This window comes from Chelonia mydas, chromosome 22 (assembly GCF_015237465.2).
Source record: "Chelonia mydas isolate rCheMyd1 chromosome 22, rCheMyd1.pri.v2, whole genome shotgun sequence".
NCBI classification, from domain to species: domain Eukaryota; kingdom Metazoa; phylum Chordata; order Testudines; family Cheloniidae; genus Chelonia; species Chelonia mydas.
The window spans coordinates 10,348,743-10,374,720 of record NC_051262.2 but is presented as its reverse complement, the minus strand read 5'-3'; the positions used below and the strand labels follow the sequence as shown (position 1 = coordinate 10,374,720).

The 25,978-nt window shown below is 43.0% G+C and overlaps 1 protein-coding gene across 1 annotated transcript in view; it reads right to left on the bottom strand.

The window, feature by feature from the left end:
• Positions 1 to 6,364: 6,364 nt before the first annotated feature.
• LOC122463515 overlaps positions 6,365 to 25,978 on the bottom strand; it is a 103,783-nt gene continuing 84,169 nt past the window's right edge. Inside the window, exons 8-10 of the mRNA XM_043533855.1 lie at positions 18,073 to 18,261; positions 14,348 to 14,438; positions 6,365 to 6,592 (exon numbers count right to left, since the gene is read on the bottom strand). Coding sequence (XP_043389790.1) covers positions 18,074 to 18,261 — 188 coding nt within the window. The 3' untranslated portion in view covers positions 6,365 to 6,592; positions 14,348 to 14,438; position 18,073. The remainder of the gene's footprint in view (positions 6,593 to 14,347; positions 14,439 to 18,072; positions 18,262 to 25,978) is intronic.

The window sequence follows — 25,978 nt, the reverse complement described above, 5'->3', positions numbered from 1 at the left end:
GCCGGCAGCCGCCAGACCCTTTGTCTGGAACGAGCCACGCACTCCGCGGTCAGCAGAAGCCCGGAGAGTAACCCGGGCAGGGGAGGAGGCGGGTGCTGCGCTGTAGCCCGCGCTCCGGTCTCATCTCTGGCCATCGCCAGCAGCGCGGCAAGAACTTGGCGCTTGCATGTCACACCGCGTGCCATTAGTTTCCTCGGCTGGGATGTTTCCCCTGCCTGGGGCTTTTCACCGGGTGCTCCAGGGTCAGCCGAAAGATCACCAGCTTTGCATTAATTCTTCCCCATCTGCACTTACATGGCAGCTTTGCAAGGAGAGCTGGAGATGGGAGCGTCACCCGTCCCAGCCCCAAAATAAAGCTGGGGGGAGGAGACACGAGATATTTATCCACTGGCAGGACACAGGACGTCCTCTGCCTGTGAGGAGCTTAATACTAGCATTTGGAAGGCTTTGAAGGTCATTAATGTAACAGTAGGAAATACTGGGAAAGCCTCTCTTCTCATGTGTCAGCCTGTTCCCCAGCAGTTAATGCCAACAGCAGGCTGGGCTCTGTGCTCTTGGAGGGGAGCCACAACACCCACAACGTATTCCTCCAACTCTGAAGGGCACCCACGGTCACAGCTGAGCAGATCTGGGAAAAGTGGATGCTCATTAAATGCTCCCTCTCCCTCTTTCTTTTTTAGTTTCCCTTTTTTTTTTCTTCTTGGAAGAGGCAGGATAGGGAGCAGCTGCTCCTCTGGCAGCAGGATGAGAAGCATGGTCCTTTAATGAATCCTACTGCACCCAGAATAATAGGCGTACTTTGACTTCTGTGTGGGGAGGCAGCTCCAGTCAGGCCAACAAGGCCACATGTGTGTGCGGGGGAAATTCCACACCTGCCCAAAGTTCCACCCTGCCTCCCTCTGCCCATGCCCAGAATAGAAGGGCAGAAGGGTAATTTCCAGTCACTGAAATCTAATATGACAGGTATTGGGGCATATCAGTTTAAATCAGGTTGGACGTATCTTATAATCACGCAGAAGGATTCCCCCCAAAACACTATAAACATTGGCCCTGATTTAAGAAGCTATAGTTTGGAGTTCATCTCCACTCTCTCAAATGCAGCTGCCACAGAGATGGAACAGAGCATAACCAAACCCACTACACAACAAGCATAGCATTGGAATTGTAAAAGTTCATAAAAGGGCAATACAAATGATTAGGGGTATGGAACGGCTGCCATATGAGGAGAGATTAATAAGACTGGGACTTTTCAGCTTGAAAATTAATAGGCAGTAGGTTTAAAACAAACAAAAGGAAGTATTTTTTCCACACAATTCACAGTCAACCTGTGGAACTCCTTGCCAGAGGATGTTGTGAAGGCCAAGACTATAACAGGGTTCAAAAAAGAACTAGATACATTCACAGAGGATAGGTCCATCAATGGCTATTGGCCAGAATGGGCAAGGATGGGTGTCCGTAGCCTCTGCTTGCCAGAAGCTGGGAATGGGCAACAGGGGATGGATCACTTGATGATGACCTGTTCTGTTCATTGCCCCTAGGCCACCTGGCATTGGCAACTGTCGGAAGACAGGATGCTGGGCTAGATGGACCTTTGGTCTGACCCAGTATGGCCGTTCTTATGTTCTTATGTACAGAGTATGAAGACTGCCTGACTCAAATGCACCTGCAGGGAGAAATTTAGGTTGGCAAAATGCACTTAGCATGTGTTGTTTTTTCACCCCTCTCTCATCTTACATTGTGGTTGGGGGCTCGGCATGGAAGTGTGTGGAGGTGGGTGTCTTCTTTATAGGTTTGCTTTTGCTAAACATGAACGAGGAAAAAGGAGTTTTTCCATTTTTCTACATATGGTCTGATCAAGTTTCACTCTGTAGGAGATTCTTCATTACCCCACCTACAATCACACCACTGTTGAGAGAGAAGACACCTCTAACTCATGCACTTTATCTCAGATCCTAGTTCTCCAATGGTCTCTAGGCATGCTGCATTTCTACAGAATAATAATACATAGTAACCATTGTCCATGAACAACAACAATAATAATTTCTATCAAAGTAGCATACCAGAGTCCTCAATTAGGATCATACCCCTGTTGTGCTAGAAAGAGCTTGTAATCTAACCATGTATGGTGAGTCACATGATGCCCTGTGCTCACGTAGTGAGGGATAAGAAGTCGTTGTGTTGTTCACAGATAAGAGGTTTCTTCTAACCCATTCCCTCACCCCAAGGATGCCCTTCTCCAGTTTAATGACACTTGCAGACTGAACAAGGCTCAGTGGGAGGACAATTCCTAGCCAGTAAGACCTGGGGGCCCCGAGGCACAAGGTAAGACACAATCCATCACACTGAGCATTAAGCCACCTGCTCGGCTCCCTCAGTGCCCGCGGGCACACTGCAGACACAATAACTAAGGGCATCTGTACATCGGAAATTTCCTGGAATAGCTATTCCAGTTTAACTCTTCACGTGAACGCTCTTCTTCTGGAATAATTCAGGGTAACCTAACCCAGAAAAAAGACAGAATAAAAGCATTTACATGGAGAGTTAATCTGGAGTTAATCAACTCTACTTTAAATCAAGAATCATTTCCCCATGTAGATGAGCCCAAAATAAAGGACACAGGATAAGAAGCCAGACATTGCCATTCTCCTAGAGATATACAGGATTTGTCCCCAGTTCACCTGCCACAGTCGAAATTATGCCTAGTGGATGGATGCTGCTTTGTAGGGCTTTTTATAGACATTCAGAAGCTATTGAATAATGTTCCTGGCTGTCTTGTCTGACAGTCACGTGTTTGAAGAAGTGCAGCGGAATTAACATCTGTTCTCAGCAAGCCAGGTGCACGGCTGGAAAAAAACAAGTCCCGACAAAACACAGGCCGCTTGGAATAGCCAAGCAGTATTTCATGTGCGATAGCTGCTCTAATTGCAGCTGCCTTACAGAAAAGCCTGACAGTGAAAGAAAGGAGGCCTGACTGAGAACGTGTGATTAAAAAAGAAGCAGAGGATCAATAGTGCTGATTCAGTTAGCAGCCACTAATTGACTGTGCACTTTCCTATTCCTTAGTATGGTCCCTCCATCAGGCACCTGACCTAGATACATCTTCCTGGGAGGAGGTTTCTTCTGAATGAAGCCCTCTTTCAACCCTAACCCTGGATTCGCCAGCCTGGGAGAGTGAGGGTGCAGAAAGCAGAAACACACGTCTCGCTGCACTTTCCGGTATATGGTCAGCAACAAAGACACATTAAATAGTAATCATGTGCGGTACTCCAACCACTGCCATTTTCAGGCTTAAAGCACTTTGTAGTTATTAACTAATTAAGCCTTTGAAGATCCTTCTGAGGTTGGTGTTCTTACCCCAGATCTACACATGAGGAAACTGAAGTGCAGAGAGGCAAAGAGGCTTCCCTGAAGGAAATAGGTGGCAGAGCTGGGAACAGAACCTAACATGAAAATCCCTGGGCCAAATGGGCAAATGGAGACTGAATTCCCCTGCCCAGCTTTGAGGGTGGTGGTTCCTCTAGACTTTCAGTAGGTAAGATCCCTTCCTCCCTGCTCGGCCCATGATACGGACTCATCTTCTTGGGCCTACTGGGGACTTTTTCTTAAGTCCTCACTTGTGTTTAACCTCATGGGACATAGAGAATAAACACCTCCCTCACACCAACTAGAACAGCTCTGCCACAACTGGAGGGTGATTCCATTTCTGCTACACCTAGATTTCGTCTGCTTGTTCGGGTTTGCCGAGAAAGAGCCAGAGAATACACGCACCTGAACACAAGCATGCCCCTCCTCACCTGCACACGCACACAGAGTAAATGAAGGACGCTGGGGCAGGTGCGGGTGTACCCCATAGGGGTGCTCTGCAGCGGGCAAACCCTCCGCCCTTTCAGACCTCTGCTGGGGACTCATGCACTGACGGGATATAAATGTTGAATGCTACCAAAAGCAGCACCACGTACCGTGTCGGGGTTGCTATGGCAACCCACCCAGATACTGCAGCACAGGAAAAAAGATGGATGCTTCTGTGTCAGCATATTAAGGTCAGGAGATAAAAATAAATTCAGCTTAGCTGCCCCCCAGCAAACTCCCTTCTTCATAATGCCCCTTGGGCCAGGATATGAAAGGAGCAGTGCAAAGCCTGCATGGCTTGCTACTGTGTAATGTCTGTCCAAGCAATGCTCCCTCACCCTCACAACAATCACATTAATTTGCTTAGACTGAACTGTTATCCTCATTTGGCTGACAAACATCAGAAGGCTCCTTCCCTGAACAGCTACTCCTGGCTGCCAGGAGACAACACAGACCCAAACCTGCTCACAGTCAGTCATTCCAACATCAAGGCCACCGGAACAGCGCAATGGCCAAATAGCAAGAGGCGATGGCAGTGCTATCTCCTGACGTGTAATTAATGCTGGGGAGAATGATCTGGAAGGAAAGGATCAGATCCCCCATGTACACATATACACCACTGCTCTTAGAGAGGAGTCTATAATTGGGCTGGAAGCAGGAAGGCTCTATAGAAATGGAATAGGGCCGATGAGCGTTATTTTCAAAAGCTAAAGGATTTAATAGAGAATGGCATCCTTTCTAGGGTCTTTTAAAAAGCATAGTATAGGATTCTATAGCAGGGATTTAATTCTCCAGTAGTTTCTGTCGGACGATTTGAAGTTTAAATTAAATCTATAGGTTTTTTTCATTCACAAGGTTTTAGATGCCTTCTCCACACCCAGCCAAAGCTACATCCTCACCACACACCCTCCTACATACAGCGCTCCAGCTGTATTCTCCAGGCATGTACATATTACTAAGCCTACATCTCCATCACAAATAAGTGCCACTGCACAGTGCTATTTCTCCATTCTCCATGCACACACAGCTATAGCGCCATCTCTATCAAATCCATGTACCCCACCCTGTACTGGCTTTCTCTGTGCTCTCCATATAGGTACATATACCCTGGTTTGTCTCTCCCGCACATTTGCTCATCTCTGCATGGGGTGTATCTGCATATTCTGTACATCTGTCCACCCAGGGCTCTCTCTCCATCACATACAGCTACAAACTGTACAGGGCTTCACCAGCATTCTCCACACGCATTTATATACGCTGGACTCCATCTCCATACTCAACACTAACCTAACTGCATTTTCCAGACACAAACACACCCAGAACTACCTTCCATCACACACAGATTCTGCATGTCTCTGTTCTCGATACACTCCCTGAGCAGCACCCTGATTGTAGATTATGCTGCCTTACTTTGCAGACCAGCCAGCTCTACAGGGGCATCCAACTAGTGTCATCCCTTTAAAGCCAGTTGGTCCTTTTTAAAATGCAGAATACCTGCTTTCTGAATCCCTTAGGACGCATAAGGAAAAGTGCCTGTGCCATCCTTGCCTGCCAGAGGAAACACAGCCCCAGGGCTGCATCCATTCACAGCTGGCACTGTTTTGCTTTCAGGACTGAATCCACTTAGGGCTGGATATTGTACAATCCTCCCCTATGTGAGCAACAGGAAACTTTTCTGGCAAACAACAGTCCATCCGTTCTGTGTGTCTTTAACAATGTTCGTAATGGCACTCCCCTTGTGATAAAGGGATCCCCGAACTTAGAAAAGAATCACACACAGCTAAGGATGATTGTGGTTCAGCTTTTCAAATCAGTCTGGTGGATTTAGACACATTAAAATGGGAAATGAATTTATATCCCTAAGGACTGCTTTGAAAATCTTCATCCATTCATCTGGAACAGAAGCTTTCTCAATGGCGTTCAGGAAATCATCTCATTCCAGCACCTCTGATAGCATCCAGTGGCTTTCACCCGAATTGCCGCTTTACACTTTTACCCAGGCCAGCGTCTTTTACCATCTGTGGCACCTCGCTTGCAAGTGCATTATGTTTCATGTTGCTCCATGTAGGAAGGTGCCACCCTGAAAAATAGCAAGACCTGGTATTGCCCTAGAAAGGTTGTAGGCATCATTCTCCAGGACACAAAAGCTGTCACGAGCAAAGGTGCACTCATGCATGTCAGTGAGACCTCAGAGGCCCTAAATACAATCAGCAGTCTAATAAGCTAGTGCCCTCCATAGGGACATGCAAAGGGCAGGTCAGTTATGATCATGTAAGGTTAACATCTTTCAGGCCTCTCATCCCTTCATTTACCCTTTGACAGTGGGTCACAACCTAGTAGCATGTCAGAGCTCTATGCACATTCATTCATACTTGCTCATTTGATTTTTGTGCTATTACTATTGGAGAAAAACACCAATGAATCAACAGCTTCAAAAATTATTTTCGCAGCACAGGGTCTGTATTTCCATACAAAAAAGCTTGGCCAGCAATAGTTGAATATTCCTTACCTTGCACTGGATGGGGCGTATGGGATGTTGCATACTTTCTTTAGTTGTGTACAATGACAGAATTTTCTTGCAGATCCCAAAGAATTGATGCATACCTCACGAAACTCATTCACAAGAGTCTGAAAGTGTCACTGGTCAATCACATGTAGGATTGGTTCATCCTGAGTAAGTCTGGTTGCAATTCTATCTACTGTCTCATGGGCCACTCCCGGGAAGGAGGAATTTATCTTCCATCTGAAAGGATAAATATATAGAACATCAGGCAGGATGCAAGAGCTTGTTTGGAGCAAGCAAATGTTTCCTTCTGCAAACCAGGAAAACCTCTGGGACAAATTCACAGGTCATACATAAGGTGGTGTAAATTACACATCATTCATGAGTTTAAGGGAGTCTAAATTGTGTAGTTTACAGAACAAAAGGCATGGAACAGAAAGAGGCACAGGAGGGATAAGTTAAACTACCCCCTCCCTACACTTTACCCTACATGTTCTTGTGGCCCATTGACATGTAATTATGCCATCTTAGACCCCTTTATGTTCTCTTTTGCTCACTTAGGACCTGATCTTGCTCTCACTGTAGCTGACAGGAGCTTTGCAGGAACACAGGATGGGATTTAAAAAAAAAAGCGAGTTATATGTGCCAAACACTCACTGATTTTCGATGGGAGCTGGATATCTAACTCTCTTAGGCTCCTGTGATGGAGCGCACTTGCCCTGCATTGGACAGGAAAGGGTTAACCCTACATTGTGGGCTGAGGAAGCCACGCCCCCTCAACTCTACTGGGCATGCACCAGTATAAAAGGGAGCAGCTCAGCTCAGATGGAACTGATTGCTGGAGAGAAAGGATGCATGCTGCTGCTGCTAGTTCCAGGTGAGGATAAGCCAAAGTCCTGGCAGAGGCCAGGGTACCCATGGAGGCCTTGCAGAGTTTGGAGTTGCTGTGTACAGTGCAGACTGGGGAACCTGGAGGCAGCAGAGATGCCCAGACTGTGGCAATGGGAACAATGGTAGGAAGCAGCCCAGAGGAATTAGATAATGAATTGGAATTTTGAGTTAGTGTGCTTTGGCTGCCCCCTTGATGATTCAGTGGCAGGTGGAAAGGGAGGGCCTGGGCTGCTGTCACCACACACACAAAACAGTGGGTGGTGACCCCCTTCCCTGACTGAGGCCACTTGGCCCCTAGGCCCTATAACCCTGCTGATGGGGCAGATCCATTGACTGACCACTAGGTCCTACTGTCTTGCTAATAGGGGCAAGTATATTGACTTTCTCTAGAGACATAAACATAGGCTACTTATGCCCTGTTCCTACACCCTAAGGGGGATGGGGTCCCCCAACCTTGTCACAGCTCCTTTGAAAATACCAGATAGAGCAGTGGCTCTTAACCTTTTGTACTGGTGACCCCTTTTACACTGCAAGACTTTGTGTGACCCCTTATAAATTTATAAACCCTGGTTAATATATTTAACACAATTATAAATGCTGGAGGCAAAATGGGATTTGGGGTAGAGGCTGACTGTTTGACTCCCTGGGGGTCCTGACCCCCTGAGAGCCTTTTACTCTTTATGTCCACTTAATGACTTGTAACTTCCTCTTCCATATGCATGGTCTCTGAACGGAGTCCCCTTGCTGACCCCAGACCCACCAATCAATACTAGTTTAAAAAAATCCCTCCAGTCTCAGCAGGGCTGCTGGGGATTTGGCAAGTGGCACTCTTTCCTGTCTGTCAAAGCTGAATACTGATGCAATAGTCTAGGGTGGCATTTGCATACAAAATAGGCTGCTGGATGTGCAGTCTTTTGCATGAGGTAAATTCAGGGTCCTCCTAACCACCTTCTCTCCATTAGAGATCCCATGGCTAGAGAAATGGTCATGTATTCCCCAGGTCTGTCTCCTCCTGTTGTCTCTTCTCTGATACTTAGAGCGTACAATTTTGGGGACAGGGAATCTTTATTTATTTTCTGTACAGAGCCTAGCACAGTAGGGTCCTGGGCTCAAGACTGCAGCTCCTAAATGCTGCTGCAATTCAAATTATAAATAAAACAATGAAGAAGAACTAGACTGGAACTTAGGAGACCAGGGTTCAGTTCCCAGTGCTGCCACTAGTTTGCAGGATGACCTTAGGCAAGTCAGTTCCTTGCCCTGTCAGTCTTCCATCTGTAATATATGCTAAATGATAGCGAGCTCCTTTGTAAAGCTCTTTGAGATCTATGGGTGATAGAATCTAAGTATTCTTATTACTACATTCCAGGTTGATTCATTTCACTCTGCCTCATTAAATTCCCCCAGCAGGTGGAAATGGATACAGTATTCCTCACATGCTAGTGAACCATTGTGTAGTGTTCTTTTGCATTTTAAGCAGCTGCCACAATCCATCCCCAGATATGACTATCACTGTGGTATTGAAGGGGTGATAGGTAATCCCTATCTGTCTAGTTTAGTACAATGCTTTGGGGTGAAAGATGCTTTATAAATTTAAGATCTTGATAAGATATTGAGCTAGCCTCATTGCAACTTCACTTAAAAGAAAACACAAACATGTATCATAAAAGCAAAACACAACCCAAAAAACACCAAACATTGCATTGACATTCACCACAAATGTTGATGCAATGAGTTACTTTTTGGCTTATGCCAGATGAGGGAGGGACAGGATCAGAGCTTTATGTACGTCTATTTTCCCCACAGTTAGTCTTTTTGGTGTCTGTGCCAGTAATGCTATCCCAAATACCCTGCACCCTTTATTGCCTATACCAACCTCATCCCTCTAGATCTCTGATCTCTACATGGCAATTAATCATGCCATGACTGGCTTGTGAAAGGTGAATTGGGCTCACAGAGCTTGGGGTAAGGAGCTGTTTAATTGCAGTGTAGATTTTCATGCTTCAGGATGAAGCTTAAGCTCTGGGATCCCATGATAGGAGAGGGTCCCAGAGCTCAGGTGAACCTGAGTCAGCTGATACAGGCCAGCAGTAGGTGTTTAACTGCATTGAGACTTGCCCTTCAAGTCACAAACTCCCTAAACGACCCATCCTCTGCTCGCTGTCTAGAAATAAAAGGTGAGTGGCAGATGGCTAGTTTAGAGAATTTGCAAAGTGAGAAGGGAAAGGAGTTGGAGAAGACAAGACAGTAGGGAGGAGTGACACTGGCCTGGAGAAAAGCAGGGAAGAAGATTACAAGTGAGAAGGGGAAGAGTGGGAGGTGGGAAGAGACAGAGCAGGATAAGCACCAGAGATCATGGTTTTCACTTTTGGGGGGAGCCACTGCTGGAGGTGCTCATTGGGAGCTGGACCCAAGCCCAGAGGAGAATCCCAAACCAGTGTAATCATCCTCCTCCTCCTCAAAGGAGTCCTTCAGAACTGAATGAAGCCTGGAATATCTCCACTGGGGAGCAGCAGAGAACAGTGCAAAAGCTTTAGCATCACTACAGACCAGGATGTGTACTGGGATTGCTTTCAATCCAAGTATACACAGAGCAGCAGGGATACAGATTGGTGTTAGAGAGGTACCTGTCTCTGGTCTCAAGGATGCTTGAGAATCTAGGAGTTCCAGTAAGTCTTCAGAAAGGGTTAAACTGCTGAAGTGTGTATTCCCTGGTAGTATAACTGGTCAGAAAACTAGAATTTTTCCTGGGGAATTTTTTCCTTCAACTTCAAATCTTTTTATTTAACTCTCCCAAAATTGTAGACTTTTTAATTCCTTCCCCCTCCACTGGATAAAGAAGGAATAAAGTAAATGGTGGGAGGAATCAACCATTTTTTTCACCTCTCACCTTGCTTAATGAAAACTAAGTGTCCCCCTGCCTTCCAGCTTATGCCATTGCAAAGTGGTGAAAACTGGAAGGAAATAAAAAAATGACTTTTTTTGCAAAATTTTTCCTAATGTTTTCCTTTTCATTAAGTGTGCATTGCAATTGGTTTTTTGAGCAGGCCTACCCGTTATTAAATGGGAGTGGGGGGGGCCATCTTGTGAACCTAGCAGCATGGCAAGGGAGTAGGTGGGAGGAAGCATCACTCTGGAATTCTGGGATAGATGGACAGTCCAGTCATTAGGCTGTTACCTATGACTTGGGGAAACCTGTGTTCAAGTATCTGTTCTCTCAGATGGCCATCAGGCAAGTCACTGAGTGTATGTCTACACCACAAGTAAGCTTGGGGTTCAAAGCTAATGGGAGTTTTGAGTACAGACTGGTTGCAGCACTGGGCATCAGTTAGTGCCCAATCCCAAAAGGTGCTGCATGCCCTCAACTCCCATTGACTTCACTGGGAGTGCAAGGTGCACAGCCCTTTCAGGATAAGAGCCCCTAGACAGCAGGGGTAAGAGGAAAAACATTAATAAACGGGGAATAAGAACAGAGGGATGCAGAAGGGTCAGGTGGTGCTAGACTTGTCTGGAAGGGAATGCTTGAGAAATTAAAGCTTGTCTCCTTTTGCATGGTATTATGTAATAAGCCTTGAGGACAAAAGGGGTGTTAAAATGCCTGTCCCCTCTTAACAAGGTAACTATGCCCTTGGCACCAGGCAGGACTCCTCCCTCACCACTTGGAAAGGAAGTGTTTGGCCACATAAAAGCACATTATAATCACCATCCGCATACTGATCTCTGGCCTGGTTCTTCCTTATGAGACTGTTTGGTTCATATGGATTATGTAAGTGTGTGGTTATGACATCAGGAACTGCCATAGCATCCTGGGTCCTGGATCCATGGAGCTGGTCTCCCCATGCAGAGAATTTCCACTCTTGGACAGCTGAGGAAGAAACCCCAGCCATGCACCCCTTGCTTCCCTCCAATTGGGGCTCTTTTATTTGCACTGCACCATTTCTTGTGAGCACTCCCTGTCCTCTTTTAAAACTTTATTTATACAGGATGGCTCAGTTTAAAACCTTCCTGGTTTTGGACCATAGCTGACACTGGCCTCTGCCCACTCCTCCCCCCACTCCTGTCCCTTCTATCTGCACTCCTCCTTCCCCTCCCCAGAGCCTTCCTCTTTGAATCCCCCACCTCACCTTCCCTTCCCATCACTGTCACTCCTCACTCATTGTATTACTCCACCCAACACCTGCCCCTTCTGCCCCCTCACTGTAACTAGCCTGCACAGAGAGCCATTTGCACCTTTACTGCTTTTAAACATTAAACATAAACCCTTTCAATTGCCCCTTTTCTTACTGTGCCCCATTGCTGCCTCTGACAGGCACTTGGATGTTTGTCTCCAGCATAGTAGATGCACAAAGCATGTTACACTGTGTGCAGAGGATGCTACATAAATAGATTCCTTGCATACAGTCACAAAAGACAGTGAGTCATTACTTTAAAAGTGGCAGACTATATAAAACATTGGCTATAATTAAGCAACATGAGGCTTGCCAAAGAGTGATTTATTAATGGCTGATATCAACTGCAGGGCTCCTTGTGTACCTGCTTGAAGTCAAGCTTAAGCTTCATCCTGAAGCATGAAAATCTAAATTTTACATGTCTATGGGGCTGGACAAGGTAGAAAGCAGGGGAAACAGTCTCATGGCAGATTAGTGGAACATCAGCACTGCCACCTCCCCAAAAGAAAACAGGAGGGAGTATGAGGTGGCTCAGGGAACTGGTAATAGGTTGTAGTCACCTGTGTGAAGGTGAACAGTATCTAGGTCACCAGTTTGGGGCAGGGATTAACTAAGTTATTACCATCTGGGGGCCTGTGTGAAGGAAATTGGAGGGGAGCTGGGTATCTCACATCAATATCACATACTGATCATCAATTTTAGCACTAATAGACTTTTTTGGCAGTGTCAGCAGAGATCCTATGGACTGAATAGGGATGGAAAGTGGATCTCTGCCCGCCTCAGTCCCAGAAGTAGACCCTCCAAGATAAAGGTTAAGGTACACTGGTGGGACAATTAAGGGAAATCTTTCCCCTGCTAAACACATGTTGTGCAGAAACAGAACTTCAAGCCTATATTTCCAGCAGATCATTCTCATGGTGGTTCTTATTTAGGGTGTGTATGTTGCAATCAGTGTGATTTGCAGCTCATGTAGACATACCTGTGCCAGCTGTAATCTAGGTAGCTTGCTAAAAATAGCATTGAAGATGCATTGTCTTGTACTTCAGTGCAGACTAGCAAAGTGAATATGTACCTGGGGGACCAGGTGGGCTCGTACAGGCCACACAGAGGCCCACACTGCTGCATCTTCACTGATATTTTTAGCAGTCTAGCGAAATTAAAGCTAATGAGGGTATGCCTACCAAAACTCCCATCACACCCCCAACTGCAGTGTAGACATAGCCTTAGAGTGAGTATATTCAGTCTCAATCAGATTTGGGGGGAGGTGGATGGAGTTTGATCTGCAGGCAGTTTCATTACATTTGTTTGTAATTTGTGGCCTGAATTTGGTTCCCCTTTATTTGTGTTTGTATAAAAACAACTATTTAGACTGATTACTTAAGGGCAGTGACTATCTTATTATTCTGTGTACAGCACCTAGCACAATGGGGTCCTGGTCCATAAGAGCTCTTAGATGCTATGGTAATACAAGTAGTAAATTTACTGAATTTTGGGAATTGAGTTGTACTATTGGTTATATCCTGGTAAAGCAATACCATTCTATTAGACATGCTGTATGTGTATTTGCTACAGACCTATATCTCTCTGTACAAATATGTACACAGTTAGATAATACCCACATGATCATGAATACCTAGTAAAAATGAGGTGAGAGGTCAAATCTGTGACCTTATTAAACCTGAAGAGAAAATTACCATTCCAATGGCACAAGGTGCGACTGTCAACTCCCACCAGTTTAAAGGAGTTAATATCCAATCATTCATGCAGTCAGAATGCTCAGATTATATGCATGCACTTGCTACTTCCTCAAATAGCAAGAGGAAAATAAGCAATCATTGACTAAAATCACTTTTGACAGTGTTTAAAGAACAAGCATGATGAAGACTTGAAAACATAAGAGACCTGAAGCACAGCTGCCAAATTACTCCTGCTAGTACCAAGAATGAGGCTGGAGAAGGGAGCACTTAAGTAAGTAGAGCTAGTTGGATTTTTTCCAATTTAATTTCCCTGTGGAAAATTTCAGTGAAAACACAAATTTTCCATTTCAACATTTTTTTTAAAAAATAAAAATCCCACACTAAATCAAAGCAAATTTTTTTACAAGACAAATTTTTCTGCAGAAACTTTTGTTTAGTCAATCCTATTTTTCCATCAAACAGTTGTGATAGAAATTTTCAACCAGCCCTATTACATGTGCTCCATTTGAAAGATCAGGGTTATACCCATGTCTCCTTGTACATGACTATTCTCAGTCCACACCCTGTCCCTTTCACACCAGGCTGTTAAGAGCAAGGGGAGGGGTGTTCTGTGGGAATTTTGATGGCCTGGTATTCAGGACAACACCCAAGGCTCTTACCACCTCCTACATCTGTTCTGATATACACCCCAAAAGGATTTACAGCACTAAGATATAATCATCAGGTTTCCTGGGTGTATTTTAAGAGCAGTGTGTTCTATTAATAGCCTTCTCCCTGCATGCCATAGACAGCAATCACCCTGCTCCAGTCTGAGAACGGGGACTGATGCATAAGAACGGCCATACTGGGTCAGGCCAAAGGTCCATCCAGCCCAGTATCCTGTCGGCTGACAGTGGCCAATGCCAGGTGCCCCAGAGGGAGTGAACCTAACAGGTAAAGATCTAGTGATCTGTCTCCTGCCATCCATCTCCACCCTCTGCCAAACAGAGGCTAGGGACACCATTCCTTACCCATCCTGGCTAATAGCCATTAATGGACTTAACCTCCATGAATTTATCCAGTTCTTTTAAACCCCATTATACTGATACCAAAAGAGAAGCATCTTTCAGAGAACTGAAGAGAAACCGTCTCTCCAACATAAGCAAGATGGAATTCACAAACTCCTAACAGCATGTTTTGAGGCAAAAATCAGTGGGATTTCACACATCCCCAGTAAAAATGTGAAATTTAATTCAACTTACTTGGAGATTCACCATTTCTGGCAAAAATAGCTTTCCCCATCCCTTCAAAATGAGACCCTTCTGGCAGCAGAAAGAGGCTTGCATTTTTTACCTGTGGAATCAGTTCATTAGTTTTACTTGCATTTGGAATTTTATTTTCTTACAAATTCCTAATAAAATAGCACACAAAGATCCAAACCACAACAGCACAATAGGAGTACTGTGGTTTTGGGCCATTACTGTAGTTTAATGTGTACAGTGCTTTGAATATATCGACACTATAAAAAGTAGTGTTGATAAACTGTCACCTTTTATTTAAGGTTAGTAATTTGCATCTGAGGAACTCAGTGCCTTACAACCATTTAGGGTCACATTTTTGCACGCATATGTCCATGCAACTCCCCATAGCTTCAATGGGAAATGAATACACTTACCTGAGGGTAGAATTTGGCCTTAATTATGCCTTGTAACACCTCCAACAGGATACTCATTTTATAGAGGGAAAACTGAAGTATGGAGAAACAGCAATTTGCACAGGGTAACTGTGGCTAAAATGGGAGCTCCACCTCACAAACCTGTTTCTTGTTCTGTTTGGTTATGCCACCTCCACCTTGCCAATGAACCCCATGAAGTCACTGTCTAATGACAGCGTGCTGGTTTCTTTAGCAATGTCATTCACTGTCGTCCTCCTTCCACACAACCTATCTCAGAGCAAAACCTTCTAATCTAATTCAACGGAAAAGCATACTGGTCCCTTTTTCTCCATCTTACCAAGCTTTTGGAACATTTGTGAATTCCTTTCATATGGCTTAATAGCCATAGTTGTGATAATTGAGCCTACAAATTTACCCTAAGTAAGTTCCTAGGATGTCACAATAACCTACAACAAATGTTGATGGGAAAAGGTGGGAAAAGGGAGACAGACTGAATTAGTCCAGACAGAAAGGCCTCTTGATATAACTTAAGGCCTACATTAAGGTCATGCTTGGTAAGGAAAAGTGGAACCAGAAATCAGTGAACCCAACTGGTGTCAAACTAGGCCTAACTGGTAGACAAAACCAGAGGATGATCTGTTTCACCCATCACTCTTTTAGAGTCCTTGAAAGTTTAGGGAGGAAAAATGGGCTACTGGAGCAAGCTTCACCATCATGGCTGTCACCCCCACCATCTCCTGGGACCCCAAGCCTGTGTCATGCTCATCCTGAGAGAAGTCCTGATCAGACTGGAGAGAGTGACCCAGATGACATTGCTGCCTCTACTGACTCCAGCTGAATCCCAATCACAACCCATGATGAAACAGAATTGGACTTCAATAGCAGCAGCTCCAGGTCATCTCAGCAACTTTTCCGCAGGAGCACAGTTTTTACCATCTTAGATATCATCTACCAGACTGTCAAACAAGGCTTTTTCCTTCTAAAATCTCTCTCCAGCTAAAGGAAAAGGGAACAAGGGGTGTTTAAAATGCAAGCTTTATTTAATACTTGACATTTCAAATGTTTTAACTGTTTTCCCTTTTCTTTATCTTTATTAAAAAGTTAAAGATTTTTTTTAATGGTGTTTGCTGTGGTACTAAGCAGGCTGATGTCTCTGTATACAAAACCCCAGACCTCCTTTAACACTGTTTAATGTTGGACAGTGACTGGATTGTGCCATCATCTTTTAGCCCATATATTTCATCTAAACTAATACAACAGATGTCCAGGTTTAGGTTAGGGACCCAGTTGATTGTTTCAGGTGACAATGAGTGGATGGCAGATATATCCTGGTGTGATATTTTAGGACACTGGTTGAAAATCTCTGACCAGCTCAGGTATAGAGCATCTCACTTCTGCACACAAGCAAGAAGCACTTGAGTGCATTAAAATACCATGTGCCTTTGTCTTAGTCTATGATAATAGCAGCATCCTCTTAAGCTAAATAAATTCCTAAACAATTGCAGGGTGCATACATGACAGCAACACAGTGTGAATCCTTCTTGCCTTCCAATTATATTACCCAAGAGAAGAAGGAAACAAAATGCATATCTTCATCTGCATCTATCCTGTCTTACAACACTCGTTGACAGCGGTCCACCCCTGGCTAGCAATGTTGGTGCACTCATTCACCTAGAGTAAGCCTCCTGGTTAAAGTTTGGTAAGTAGAACTGGTGACCACACAACTTTAGTTTACCCATCTCAGATCTTTCTTTCCTACTATGACCTTTATAGGTATTTATTTTAAAATTGTTTATTTGATGCCCTTTTAGTGACCTATATTAAATAAAGGTAACACTTAGGTTTTTCTGTAGCTCTTTCCTGCTTTGTTCTTTGTATTGCAGTAGCACTTAAGAGCCCCAGTCACAGACCAGGATCCCATCATGCTAGGCCCTGTACAAACACAGAACAAAAAGAGGGACCCTTCCCAAAAAGCTTGCAACTCATAAGGCAAGAGTGAATCAAATGTCAAGGTTCTAGCTGAAAAGGACACTTGAGTGGTTGAAATCCACTAACAGTTGGATGTCATTTTAGTGGCCTATCATGAAAGTCCAATGGCATTTGCCCTCTATTCAGCAGCACATGAAGAATGTTTACAAGTACCATATTTAAAAAATCTAGCTTTATGGGAATGTAAATTCATGTGATCAATCACCATTTTAAATAACATCTGTACTACAGTAGTTATCCTTAATGATCCTTTAGGTTTTTTTCCAAACTGCAGTGACAACACCAACAAGTTGAAAGACTTTGATTTCCCCCACCCCATTTTTGGAGCCTTTATTGAACTGATCAAAACATCCACAAACTAAATATCCCTCCTGCCCCATTTCTTGATAAAGTGTACTGCTCCTGAACTCAGTGCTCTAACCACCAAATTCTGCCCTCAAGTACCAATGTTAGCTACATACATGCACATCAATACACACCCCAGCCTGCCATCAGCATTCCAAGGGCAGAAACAGGCTCTTAAGGAAGGTCTAATATAGACAAACACTTTCATCTGCATATGGATTTTTGCATGTGTGGCTTTAGTCTCAGGGCCAAATGAATGGTTTTGGAGATTAGAGTCTGCTGATTACACCCACCTAATGGGCATAACATGGGCAGCTGCAAAGCAAGCATACTCTCATTACACTGCCAATGCACCGCAAAGCCTGCTCGGGAGCTAAGTTCAGTCTCTGGTCTTGGTGTTGACATTGTCAATAAAGGATTCACTCAGTGCGAATGGTAGAAATGTCTTCTAATGGCATGGATAGTTTGCCACTTTATGACATGTACAAAGACCCACCATCTCCTCTCACATAGCCCACCAAACAGCCATCAGATAGGAATGGACAGGTCTGTAATTTGTTAAATAGAGTAGGTGGAAAAGTTATATGTTGAAAAAATGTTTCAATTTTTTCACTGCTTTTTCATTTTTTTTTAAATATAATTCTTTTGGAACAAAAAAGGTTAAAAAACAATCTAAATTTCAAATATATTGACCAGCTCTACCCCCTTCCAAGCCTCTAAGCTATCCCTTTGCAGCCATGAGAATGTTTCCTCTTAAATGAGAATGGAACACTCTCCTTCCTTTCATCCTCACTTTTTGAAAATTTATGTCATCTATGTGTATGCAAAGCATCTTTCACATGTTTCTCTGTTCTGCACCAAAGCTGGAAGTAGAGGGCAAAATTCCAGTGTATCAATAAAGCAGGTACTGGAAAACGACATAATTGCTGCATAGTGAAAGATGGATAGATGCATTAAATAGCAGATCCTGATACTCACTTCAATAACAGAAAAGAAATCTTGGGAGCAGAGCTGTTTTTCCTGCCATATCCTGCTGTAATGAGGTCAACCCATCTTGGTTTCGACTGGGATTTATTATTGCAACAAGTGCAAAGCTTCCCAGCCCTCGCCTGGAGCAGTCTAGTTTGGTGCTCACGTGCAACATGACCTCTTTTCTTTTTGGTGAAGCTGGGAAAGGGGAGGAAATAGCAATCAATCACACAGTCCATACTCCAGCTTCTAGCTGATAGTTCTGAGCAGTTTATCACACCCCTTTCATGGCAAGGGCTGCAAATGTAGTTAGCAAAGACAAGCCAGCAAACAGGACTGAAGTGGGGCTCCCAACCATGTTAGAGAAAACTGGAGGAAAAAAATCACTGAGTTTAGACTTAAACTAAATGTACTTTGGTTCAATACAAATATTTAACCCTTAATTTCCCTGAAGTAGTGAAGGTCAATAAACTAATCATTCTTCTTTCCCCCCAATGGCAGTCATTGCCACTTATCTTTCTCTTCAGAGGATGTGCACAGGGAGCAAATGTCTGGGAAGTGGGCACAGTTTCCTGCAGCAGGTGAAGTGAATCTCATATCCAAGAATCAGGGAGGGTTTCAGGGACTGGGGAGACAATGGGGTTTGGGATTTGCTCGAAGCAAGAGTCTTGGCCAGCCTTGCCTAACAGGAAACCTTCTGGGAAATACTCCCCAAACCCAATCTAGATTAAACCTAGCTCAGGTATGTCTACATGAGCTGCAATCTCACTCCACAATTGTAGTACTGGCATACCCTCTGACTCTACCCGGTAATCTAAAGACTAATCCAGGACACCCAGACTGACAGCCAGTCAATAACACAGCACTGAACAATGACAAGACATTGACCACAATAGAACCTCCAAACTGATGGGGCTGGAATCTTATTTAGCAGTGCTGAAACCTTCATATGGGACCCTCAGAAAAGGAACTGAGCCATTTATTCCTTTGAGATAAACACAGATTTGTGGAGGCTGGGTGTGCTATTTACAAACTCTCATGTATGAGAACAGAAAGTAGGTCAGCAACCAACATATCTGAAAGATGAAGAAACCTGCATTTCAGTTCCCCCATTTTAGGCAGGGTCTTAATCACAGCGACAAGGCAAAGGGTTCTCCAGCTACATCAGAAAATTCTCTCAGTTAGTGCTACCAGGCACAGCAAAGGCTTTGTTACAACACCAGATTCATCATGGACAAAGGAGCTTTCAACTATTTCCCAAGTGACCTATATAACGAACCAGGGCCAGCTCTAGGTTTTTTGCCACCCTAAGCTCCGAGAGCGTAACTGCCCAAGCAAAAAAAAAAGGGTGGCCATAGTGCCACCCCAAACACGTGCTTGCTTTGCTGGTGCCTAGAGCCGGTCCTGTAACGAACCCAAACAAATTAAGGGCTGAATAATAGCCTCACTGAAGGCAGAAAGTGTCATGGCTTGTTTTGGCTCAAGAAAGGATTTCAGTCCCCTTCATGATTCTGGAATCTAAACCAGATCAGGTTTAGACTAGGACAGAGACCGAGCTGTATCTCTGAGACACGCACTTTTGAGATTGGATTGGGATGCAAATTATTTGTTGTAATTTTTAATGAGTTAATTCTCCTGCCCCCAATAAAAAAATCATTCTGATTTTATCAGCTTCTACACTTCGTCTCACACCACACCTTTCCAGGTTCTGTTGAGCTGGGCCGTCCCCATCCAACCTGCCTAGGAAAGAGAAGGACAGGGCTACAGAGAACAGAGAGACAGGTTTGCTTAACAGCTCTCCTAGAAAGTGATCCAGCAGAGAGAAAGAGAGAGAGCGCGCACCAGCATGTGTATTTAGGGCCAGTAAGTGGCTCATTTCCAGTAGGCCAATCATTTCCAGTCAAGTAACACCCTGCATGCTCACCAAAATCAAAGCAGTTAATCATGCACAGTGATTTGACATTCATAAGGGAAAGTTTGCCTTCCCTTTGTAATACAAACGAATATTAAAGGCCTGATTCTTTACAGGCAGAAGCACAGAGCAGGCTGCAAAAATGAGCATGTCTGTGCAACAGTTTCCACTCCATTTACCATGGCTGTGCGTACAGAGTACTTGCACCCCCTAACCCCAGCAGGAATGGTTACTTTGTGCAGCCATAGTAACTGTATGCAGAAGTTAGACATGCAATTGCACTTGCATTTTTGCATGTGGCCTGCACTGCTGGTGTTCTGAAAATTGAGCCTTAAGGAAAGTGATGGGGGGAAATCTCAAAAAGGTTCAGCGTTTAGACTCAGATCATAAGTTACTACTGCTAGGCCTTTACATTGTATATTATGTGTACTGGGCCCTTTACAAAGCCGAGCCACCTCTACCCCCAGCACCATCTAATCTAGTTTAGACGAGATAAAATAAGACAAGACAAAAACAAAGGAAATTATTCAAGTCAGGGAAGGTGAAGAATGGTGAGACCACCAACATAGGAGTGGTTCATTGCATGGAAGGACTGGGCTTTAAGGATGCATATGAAGGAGAAAAGAGAGAATGCTCTGCAGACAAGAACTGAGGACAGTTCAGACACATTTAAGGGCTCCAGCTGCAGGAGTAGAAGCAGGTTATGAATACCCCATAGATCAGGAATGCTAAGACCTGGGGTTTTCATTCAGCTCATTATAGAGATAAGGGCCATTTGTAAAATTTCAGAACTGGGCTTACATATTTGAATCTCTTTTTGCCTTCTGTCTCAAATGACTGGAAGCCAAGAGTGCTCAGCTACTGACAGCAGGTGCTCAGCTCCCTACAGGACTGGACCCTTTTTCGGCTCTAGCTCATTTCTATATGGAATGTGAGTGCATGAAACTCATTGACGTAGTGAAGAGTATTTGGATAAGAAACAGTAATAATTAATAATAGCCCTTTATATCGGTGCCAGTGTCTGATAAAATCTGGGTGACTTCATCCTTTTTTGTTAACTAGTGATCGAGAGTTCTTGGATTTAACTGATCACTAGCTACAGGTCCATCCTTTGCTGGGACATAATCATTAAATCAATTGCCAGTTGTGACTACATCTGCTGTCGAGTCACATTTCTGCCCTTCAGTTTCCTGTGTGTTTGTATTTGCATGCTTTGCCACCTCCTCTGCACTGATATACCAGTTGTTCTGCCAGGCTTATGGGATTTGTTTACATAGAATCCAACAGTTGAGTCAAGAATGGTTTAACTGCAACAATTTTTTCTCCATCTCAAACCAGGGCAAAAAATCAAATTTTCTAAAATATTCACAAACTGAAAAAAAAATTAATTTCAGGCCAATCAAAATGTTTTGTTTTGATAATTTCAAAACAACATTTCAATTTGATCCTGACATTTTGTTCTTTTTTAAACTTTTTTTTTTAGTTTAGTTAACTTAAATTTCAAAGTAAAAAGTCATTTTGAACTGGAAAAACAATTTTTCATTCATAAATGTCAAAACAAAATTTTTCAAGTTGGAAAATTATCCAAACCAACCCTGTTCCGTGAACAGTTTAAATATAGATGACTCCCCATTTTTCAATAAAAAATGACTCTCCGAAACATTCCTGACTAGCTCTACACTTAAAAATATAGGCCACACTAAAAGTCGATGGGACTTGTGCCAAGTCATCTAGGAATTCCTGAAAATCTCATCCAGTGGTGCCTGGTTTTCTTCTCACTTACTCTGACAACTGCAGCAGAATGCCTCCTGATTTACACCAGTTCAAGTTAAAGGGGAATCAGGCCCCATCAATTTTCAACTGGCCAATGGCAAGCCTACATTGGTTCAGGATGACAACCAGACTGGTCATACCAGATTAGAGTTTTGGTATAAGGGACCTGATCTGACCTAGGAGTCAGGATGCTCTGCAACTCACAGGAGACAAGGTAACTTGCAGGATTGAGTCCAAGGAGAATCCATAATATCCGCACCAGAGGGAGAAGTGTAAAACTGGTATTAACCACAGGGACCTGGAAATAAAGCACGAATGCACTCCTTGGTGACTGGGTATTCCTGAAGCATACCCTTTAACAGGCACGCCTTGAGAATTTTATGTACTATAGTACGAAAGGCTTGGCATAGGTTGTTTGCACTTTTTGTGTCCTGCCATGAGGGATATGAGAAGCATTCACAAAATTCAACAACTCTAATGCGTAAAGGTGTTGCATTCTCTTGCAAGTTTATGAAAGTATCCTGATCCTGTGAGAACCATTAAAATATAATTACAGATGGACAAAATATCCTGGTCATTCCTGATAGTCTCCTCTGCTCTACCAACACTAGCCTTAACACTTCTTTCATCATTTCTTTCTCTTCCTCCTTCCTATGCTTTCCTCTGTGCTGCCTCCTTCTCTTGGGGTGCCCACACCAGCCCTGTTTGTCAAGCCACCCTCTCAAAAAAAAATCCTTCCTACATTCTCATGTCTGCTGAACCACCCGCCAGAAACGAGTTAATACAGAACAAACAAACAATATGTGGCAAACTATCAAGATGGGCACTGGCTAATGGGTTTGATATATGGGCCCCGATTCAGCAAGGCACTCTGTGGATGGTCAGCTGTTTGTATCATTAGTTACTGACAAATACTGTTTGATAAGTAACAGTGGGATCCATGGTTTTATGACTGAAAATGTTATCCTACCCTCAGCCCACCCCATTTTGTTACTTTTACTTGCTATGGCATGTCTGACACTCAGACTGGAAATGCTTATGGCAAAGTATTTCAATCAGATTTTCAAAGTCTGTTTAAGTACCTAAAGATGAAGATAAATAACGAGTGAAATTTATAAAAACACCTAAGCAGGTTAGGTGCCTAACTCCCATTGAAAGTCAACAGGACTTGGGTGTTTAACTCAGGCATTTTGGCAAATCCCACAACTCCTGTCTGTATCTTTAGGTACCAAAATACCTTTGCAAGCCTGATCTCTTCTCTCATATATATTATTTAGTACTTTTACAACACTAAATCTGGCCCCTTGCCTTATTTGTGTGTGCGTGCATGCACGCACAAGTGTGTGTGTGTGTGTATACACACACACACACACACACACACACACACACTTGTGCATGCACGCACACACAAATAAGGCAAGGGGCCAGATTTAGTGTTGTAAAAGTACTAAATAATAAATTCTAGATATAACAGCCCAATTATCCAACAATGCATGAAGGAGCTGAACAAATAGTGTATATATGAGGATTCCACTGATTCATCCTTATATCTGTGTTTCATAGTGCTGGAAAACTTTTTAAATTGGGGATATGGTTCTGTGACTCGTTTGTTGGATCAAAATTAAGCTGCTGTAAACTATTGGTCTAGTCTCGCTGGCAAATATTTAGGTTTCTTTTCCTCCTGTGAGATCCTAATTTTACAGACGTTAGTTGGATAAATGTTATTTTTGACCATCGTTTATAGTTCTTTTATCTTCTTAGTGCTTATGTTTTGTTTAAACATGCTAAATTAAGCACAGTCAGCTAGTCACTTAACCGCTCCAACCAGGAGAAAACTGTGTAATTATTCTTTATAATACAATATAATTCATGTAGGGCCAACAATTTTAGGAATCTGAGATTGTTTATGATAATATTTTCCTCCATGAACTGCCAATGGCCCTTGAAGAAACTGCTTAGAGGTTACACTAGCCTTTTGTTCCTCCTAAGAACGTTATTTAATTCTTAGGTCTGAAAATTAGGTATCATATGCTTTTATCTTCATGTAGTAGCATTACTCTAATAATTAGTGAAATTCATTTTAGCATGATACTCTAAGCCATGAATACTTGAATGTAATGCGGATATATTTTATGTTATAAAATAATAAACACAAATGTTATTTTAAGAATCTCCTATTTTGAATGAAAATCCAGAAACTTCTGAAATTTTGAATTACAAAATTCAAGTTATGTTCAAGCAAAAATTAAACTTTCACATCAAAACACTCAGTACACCCAATTTCCACATGTCCACATTTTGCACCTCCTTTCCACTCCTCCCAAAAAGGGAATGTTTAGAGTTATGAAATAGCCCAGAATTGAATTATTAATTTTGTGCGTGGGAAATGTCTATAGAGAGGTTTACGTTTACAAGTGTGCAAATATTAACCAATTTATTTTAATTAAATGACGGATTTATTTAATTTCTGTGACTCAGATGCGACTGAAACTTCTTCTGATCACATCCACTGCATTGTCTGTCTATACTATGCTGTCTGTCTAAATTACACTACAATTTAATGCAATTATTCTAAATTCCTTGAGGCAAAGACTGGAATGTCCTCTTAATGGTGGAGAATATATGGATGGTGCTTAATAAGACTTCAGTTCAGCAAAGCATGCCTATTCACATGCCTATCTTTAAACATGCAAAGAATCGTCCTGATGCCAAGAAGGATGAAGACATCTCAAGAAAGGCTAGTTTCATGGTACTTCCATTCAGGAACTAAAATCCTATTCTCAGGGGATTTCAGCTCTAATATCAAACTACAAGGAGTCTGCATAGTTTCCTGGACTCCTGGGATGCAGATGGAACTAAAGATCCCAAATATCTGAGAGTGGTTCTTCATTAACAGTTCCATCACCTCTTCCAAGAACTACTTTAAATGCTGTTTCCTACCCAGCCATCTAAGAGTTCAAAAGGGAAGGAGCCAGTCTCTCCATGAAAAAAGTGTAAAAGGGACTAAAGTTTTAAATTGCAATTAAATCAACTGGTTAGCTTGATAACCAAGTACTATAGTGTGTGACACTGGCAGTTTGGGAATCCATTTGTCATCATTCACATTTAAATAGCACTTCTGTAATGGTAAAGGGCTGTGCAAATGTTAATTATCCTCATGGTGAAGGAAGGTCAGTATTATTAACCCCATTTCACAGATGGGGAACTGAGGCATGGGGACAAGTTTCCTTCCTGCTGATGTAAGACTGAGTTAACAATCCTATAAAGAATCGGAATATCCTATAAACATTCAAGTTATTTTTACAATCATTAAGCCAATGTTACAAGCCATTGCCTCCAATTTCAAGACTGACAAACTAGCATCTGAACTGACAGTATCACAGGTAACTGGGTATTAAGATCCCAAATTTAAGAGTGCTTCAGACCCTAGGATTTGATCGGGCTCATTATAGAAACAGGAACTGTAATGTAGCCAGCCTTCTGTACTATAACTTCTGAGTCTGAATCATAACTTAGTGAAACCCTGTGTGATGATTCAAGAAAAGAAATTAATCAAAAACTCAAAGTTCTGAAAATTTCAACCAAGTCTAGTGTTAGTGTAAGAGCTAAAGAGCCAGGGAGAACCACTGGGTCTCTCTGAGTCCATAAACCTCAGTAAAGAATCCCCTTTAATTAAAAACTAATCCTGTCTCTTCTATCATGAGGGACACTACAGGGCTGATTTGGGCCCCCACAGTAGTATAAATGTATATTATAAGAAATTTGGCTTATTTCTTCTACTTCCTGCTACTTGACCAAATCAGAAAAGAGGAAGGGAGGGAGTAAAAGAGAGAAAGAAAGATGAAAGGGATAGACAGAGAGAGGAAGGGAGAAAAATCAGCTTTTTAAATTTAAGTTACTACTGGATTAAAAAGGGTTATTAGAGCCAACTATACTTCCTATGACCAGAGACGAGCTGAAGACACCACTAGTGACCATCTCATCCTCATTAAGCTACAATCCATCAGAGCTCTTCACGGAAGATATTTAACCAGGATCCTCCCAGCACAGGGTCATCTTCCTCCCACTTCAAAAATTGGTGTTTTGCCAAATGTGCTTCTGGGTATTATGCAGGAAGTCAACTAGTTGATTTTAATGGTTCCTTCTGGCCTTACAGTGCAGGAATCTAAATTCTACAAATCTAAAACTTTTCACCTACTTCCTTCAATAACTGAAAGCACCATGTATATT